This window comes from Squalius cephalus, assembly GCF_949319135.1.
Source record: "Squalius cephalus genome assembly, chromosome: 3".
In the NCBI taxonomy this organism is placed as follows: Eukaryota; Metazoa; Chordata; class Actinopteri; order Cypriniformes; family Leuciscidae; genus Squalius; species Squalius cephalus.
In genome coordinates this window covers 35947728-35953727 of record NC_137124.1, presented here as the reverse complement: position 1 = coordinate 35953727, position 6000 = coordinate 35947728, and the positions used below count along the sequence as shown (strand labels likewise).

The following is a 6000-nucleotide window of genomic DNA, read 5'->3' as shown; positions in this document are numbered from 1 at the left end:
CCATTCCTTGCTCAGAGTTCACTGAAAATGTTCTGGAATCACTTCTAAGCTAAAACTCCTGGCAAGGAATTTTTAGGTTAAGTTAGGAGCTCTCTGAGAGGATTCTCAGAATCTTTAGGGATACGGGCCCTGGTAACCAGAAAGTTGCTGGTTTGATCCCTGTAAGAAGCATCACTATTGTGCCCTTAAGGCACATAACTAAACTTGATGTTCCTCCAAAAGGTATTTTCCTGTATGTCCATGGAACCATTCTGAGGCAACATCACAAGAAAGTTGTGGAAATTTCACCAGTCAAGTCACAATAAACATTAAATGTTGTACACAATAAAAATTAACTTAATATAAGACAACATTTAGAAGTTTGAATACTTTTATTTGACAGGTTTCATATGTATACTGTCCTCACTGTGAGCATTCAGATCAAACATTTACATCACTATATGAAATACTGGAAAATGTCATCCTCTCATATTTACCGTCTGAATTAATTAAAATAAATGTTTACTGCGGGTTCTGAAATGATACATCTCTTTTTTTAGTCTCACAGCAGTGAAAATATAATAAAGCAAATTGCCCACTTGTGATGGCCAATCTTCACAAATGTACATCATTTTATTTCAGAAAAAAACAAAACATAAAAGTGGAAATAATGTTAAATATGTCAAGAGGATGAAATGAATAAACCATAATCTAACCACTTACAGACACAATGAAATGTAACACGAATAGAAGAAAATGTATACTCAGGGCTACCAATGAGAGACTGAAAGGCTAAGTGGTCATAGTGGTTATGTTTCAACCAATCTCTCTGAGAGACTGGGTAACTCAAAATTAGTCTATGTATCGCCTCCAAAGCACACAGTAAATTAGACATTTTAAAATTAAAAATGACATTATACACATTCTTGGTGTGAATTTATTGAGGATGAAAACCTATACCTTAATAGACCAAGAGATGATCTGCAAGGTATTAATCATCCTCATCATTTATGTTTGAGGGATGTCTGAATGTTCTCATCAATAAAATAGTAGAAGAATCATTGAGCACACTAGGTGAACTAGATGAATTTAGATCAGCTGCATGCGATCTTGTAAAAGAACAACATATTTTTTTAACTTCAGTGCAATTCATAGGATATTTATGGGGTTAGACCAATCATTTCAAGTGACAACCATGAGGCACAATCTTACTTGTTCATGTAGATTGCAAAGTGCTGGTTTGTCCGTTATTGCCGAATGGTAAACAAGAAGATCTGGTTAACATTATTGTCATAAAAGCACCAATATTGACTACTGAAGCCAAAACATATTATCCATACAATGCAGTAGAACCGGTTAATGAAAAGACTGCATCGTTTTCATCGTTGCATGGCTTCATCTGAAAAATAAAGGGTGTATTATTCCGTGCCATCCACTGGGAGTCTGGGATGCACTCTCTGAGGTAGCCGTGAATATGACTAAAAACTTAAGGAAAAAGCTTTAACACAAAAATACAACATCATATTTTTAACATAGCACCACTGTTGATAATAAACAGATAAAGAGTAAAAATCTCTTTCTCCACTTCTTTTCATTCCAACCCCGATATTCTCCAAATTTACCAAGGGCACACCTCAGCCCTTCATACTACCACTGTCAAGGGCATGAAATCAGTCAGTCAGTTGACGTTTGTTTCCTGTATCTTCTTCTACTCATCTTTTCTTTCATTCTTTTAGTTAAAGTCTCCTGTTGTGCATCTACACAAGCTACAAGATCTTCATGCAGACTTGACAGCGACTGATGCGTGACCGGTACAGATCTCCCTTCAGCGTCTCCTGGGTAGGACCCTGGACGAACTGTTCGCCTGGCTCTACCGTGGTCAACCAGAAACTGTACTTGTTGACAAAGTAGTGGCAGGTTCCGCTGGCACCATTGCACTCGATGAAGGGAGTGGCGCGGAAATCCTCAAGACAAGAACCGGGAGACACCAATGACTGACCGCCTCCTCCTGCACCTGCGGCTGTGTGCTGAAGGACAGACACAAAAATTATAAAGTTACAGTATATGTTGGTAGTTTGACATTGTAAAAAACGTTGTTCATTGCATCTTTGAGGAGACTTTGAGTAAGACCTTGATCAAAAATAATTGAGGTAAATATTCACTACCGTTCAAAAGTTTGGAGTTTTTTTTTTTTTTTCACACTGAAGGCCTGCGAAATTCGCCGACGTTTAACGGCTCGTGACTAAACAAAGGGCGCCAATGTGAGTGTGCACACCGGCGCGAAAAACGCCACGCGTAAAAGCGTCATTTTTTAAAAAACGCCTCGCGTTCGTTTTTTTGGTTTGACGCGCCGCGTCAAAAACTATCCGACCAATGAGATTGGCGCTTTTGTTCACGTGTCTGGAGCTTCTGAAGTTACAGTAAAACACAACTTGGAGGCGCTCAAACACAAAACGGTCTTGCCGAGCACACATACGTAACGGCGAAGAAGATATACACCAAGTAGCGTCTACACTGCCGGGAAGAAATAAGACAAGGAAGATGCAAGGCAATATGAATGTAGAGCTGCTGGTCTCGTTGGTGTCGGAACATAAAGAACTACATGACAAACGCGACAGCGACTACAAAAATCTTGATAAAAGAGAACTGTTATGGAGTGGTTTCTGTTTTACATTAAGCGCCATCTAATGTCAGGGAATGAATTTGCATGTTCACTCGGCTCATCGTCAGCGAAAATCGCTTGGGTGTGAACACAAAAAACGCGTTGAAATACGCTGGCGAATAACGCGCGCCGATATTCGTCCCGGTGTGTAGGGCCCTTGAGTCCGAAATTTTCATATGCGTTTTTTCGTATCCATCATTCGGTGGCTCTGAATTGTCAAAACACCTCTCAAAATGCTTGCTATAGATGCGAAAAATGCAGAAAATTTAACACGATTAGAATTTTTTTATGATGGACGAAAGTTTCGGAGGCAGTGTGTAAACGTGATTGGCACAACGTGAGGTCGTATTTATTTTTTAACGTGCGAAAATTTCGGACTCGGTGTGCAAGGACCTTTATGCTCACCAAGGCTAAGTAAAAACAGTAATATAATAAAATATTAATAATAACATTTTAAATAACTGATGAATATATTTGAATGTATTTTAAAATGTAATTTATTCCTGTGATCCTTCAGAAATCATTCTAAAATGCTGATTTGATGCTCAAGAAACATTACTTACTATTATCAATATTGAAAACAGCTGTGCAGCTTAATATTTTTGTGGAATTTTCAGTACTCTTTTATGAATTAGAGGTTCAAAAGAACAGCATTTATTTGAAATAGAAATCTTTTGTAACATTAAATGTTTTTACTCTCACATCTGATCAATTTAAAGGCACAGTATGTAAGTTTCGCCACTAGAGGTCACTTATTAAAAACAATAATAAAGGCGTAGCTTGATGACGCCGTGAATGAGTGTGGAATCATCGGAGTTGTTTTTTTCACCTCCACAGCCGATGGAAAGCAATCCAACGGGGCAGAAATCATGTTCATGGATGAGCTAATGCAGGGATGGGCAACTTCGGTCCTGGAGGGCCACTGTCCTACAGAGTTTAGCTTCAACCCTAATCAAACACACCTGAACAAGCTAATCAAGGTCCTCAGGATTACTAGAAAATTACAGGCAGGTGATTTTTTTCAGGGTTGGAGCTAAACTCTGTAGGACAGTGGCCCTCCAGGACCGAAGTTGCCCATCCCTGAGCTAATGTATTAAAGTTTTATTAATGTTTTTGTGGTGTGAAGCAGGGCAGGGCCAATAGCCAGGGACATTTTGCGTTGCTGTTTTTATAATGCTTACATGCCGCACTCGGCCGCTGGAGCTAATTTCGTTTGGATGTTTATGCATATTTTATGATTAAATTAACGATTAAAGTTACGCTTAACGTCCGCCTCCTTCTCTGAGCTTGAACTTTGTAACCGTTATGTTTGACCACTTAAATTCACATTATTTTATTTCATTGTAATGAAACAGCTGAAAAAGTGCTGAATTACTACTCATACAGGTCACTTTATTTGATGAATTAAAATTGTGGGCTCTTTCTGGTTATGTTATGTTAGCCACTTGACAAAATAGTGTTGTTTCTGAGGCATAGTACAAACTTGTTGCTCGCGGTAAATCAAGAAAACAAGAGCTTCAAACAAAAAGATAAACTTTGTTGAGCTAGTATGTAACTGATAAGTTTTCTGTCGATAAATGGATCCAAACAGTTGCTCACCTGTCTAATAAAACACATAATATATTAAAGCGTCTTTGGTGTTTTTATGGAAGTAAACCGGAAATCGAGGGTAATGCGGATATGACGTCATTGGCAGGCCACACAATGACACAGGCCATTACACTGGTTAAAATAGCTGATTTCTCTCGTAAGTTTAAAATATTCTGGCTGACCCCACAGCGTCAGTTTTTCAAGGCTGTTATTTAGAACGTGTCACTTTACGGTTTCTATGGTGGCGCGTCACGTGACACACAGCAGCAACAACAGCGCTGAATGAATGATGATCTGCTTTTATGTAATTTTTCCTTTTTTATTCAAAATATTCACAAATTTGTTAGCTATGGCATGAAATATCTGATATTCCGATTGTCAAATATATGCAAGTGGATGTGTTTTGTTGTTTAAACACCATGAGCTGTATTCGCGATGGGCGCTGCCATGTTAGTTTGTGCCACAGTTCAGAGAATCGGATCTGTTGGATTTACAACACGTGAATTCATCCACTTCTCCCGAAATACATGTAAGTGGCTGGTGAACTGGGAGAAGAATAGAGTAAACTTTAAAGTTACTTACACAATGTGTATCTGATATGAATAAAATGTGTCTAATTATAATGGAAAGGACAATTAGCCTATTGCATCTTCCATAGACATCAGTGTGTATTTTACAAACTCTAAATGTATTATTTTTTTAGTACTTTGCATTTATATGTGTGAAACCTAAAATAAAAATATAGTTGAAAACACTGAAAAGTTGTGATATATGGCAGCTCTGAGCACGCCTGTCTCTGGCTCAGCGCCAGCCAATGTGCCAAAACACATTTGAATTTAGCAGTTGATCACGTGTTGCACTGACCGTACTGATCACACTGGTGTGATCGTACGCTCCAGGGACTAGGCTAGACTGATCACACCGGTGTGATCGTATGCTCCAGGGACTAGGCTAGACTGATCACACCGGTGTGATCGTACGCTCCAGGGACTAGTCTAGACTGATCACACCGGTGTGATCGTACGCTCCAGGGACTAGGCTAGACTGATCACACCGGTGTGATCGTACGCTCCAGGGACTAGGCTAGACTGAGGCTAGACTGATCACACCGGTGTGATCGTACGCTCCTGGGACTAGGCTAGACTGATCACACCGGTGTGATCGTACATTCCAGGGACTAGGCTAGACTGATCACACCGGTGTGATCGTACGCTCCAGGGACTAGGCTAGACTGATCACACCGGTGTGATCGTACGCTCTAGGGACTAGGCTAGACTGATCACACCGGTGTGATCGTACGCTCCAGGGACTAGGCTAGACTGATCACACCGGTGTGATCGTACGCTCCAGGGACTAGGCTAGACTGATCACACCGGTGTGATCGTACGCTCTAGGGACTAGGCTAGACTGATCACACTGGTGTGATCGTACGCTCCAGGGACTAGGCTAGACTGATCACACCGGTGTGATCGTACGCTCTAGGGACTAGGCTAGACTGATCACACCGGTGTGATCGTACGCTCCAGGGACTAGGCTAGACTGATCACACCGGTGTGATCGTACGCTCTAGGGACTAGGCTAGACTGATCACACCGGTGTGATCGTACGCTCCAGGGACTAGGCTAGACTGATCACACCGGTGTGATCGTACGCTCTAGGGACTAGGCTAGACTGATCACACCGGTGTGATCGTACGCTCCAGGGACTAGGCTAGACTGATCACACCGGTGTGATCGTACGCTCTAGGGACTAGGCTAGACTGATCACAC

General features: G+C 40.9%; 1 protein-coding gene across 2 annotated transcripts in view; it reads right to left on the bottom strand.

Moving 5' to 3' along the window:
* Nucleotides 1–1294: 1294 nt before the first annotated feature.
* The window catches only part of col4a6 (collagen, type IV, alpha 6), a 110381-nt gene continuing 105675 nt past the window's right edge, over nucleotides 1295–6000 (bottom strand). For both annotated transcript variants that reach the window (XM_079866208.1, XM_079866209.1), the window contains one exon: nucleotides 1295–2006. In XM_079866208.1, the coding sequence (XP_079722334.1) occupies nucleotides 1746–2006 (261 nt within the window). In that variant the 3' untranslated portion in view covers nucleotides 1295–1745. The remainder of the gene's footprint in view (nucleotides 2007–6000) is intronic.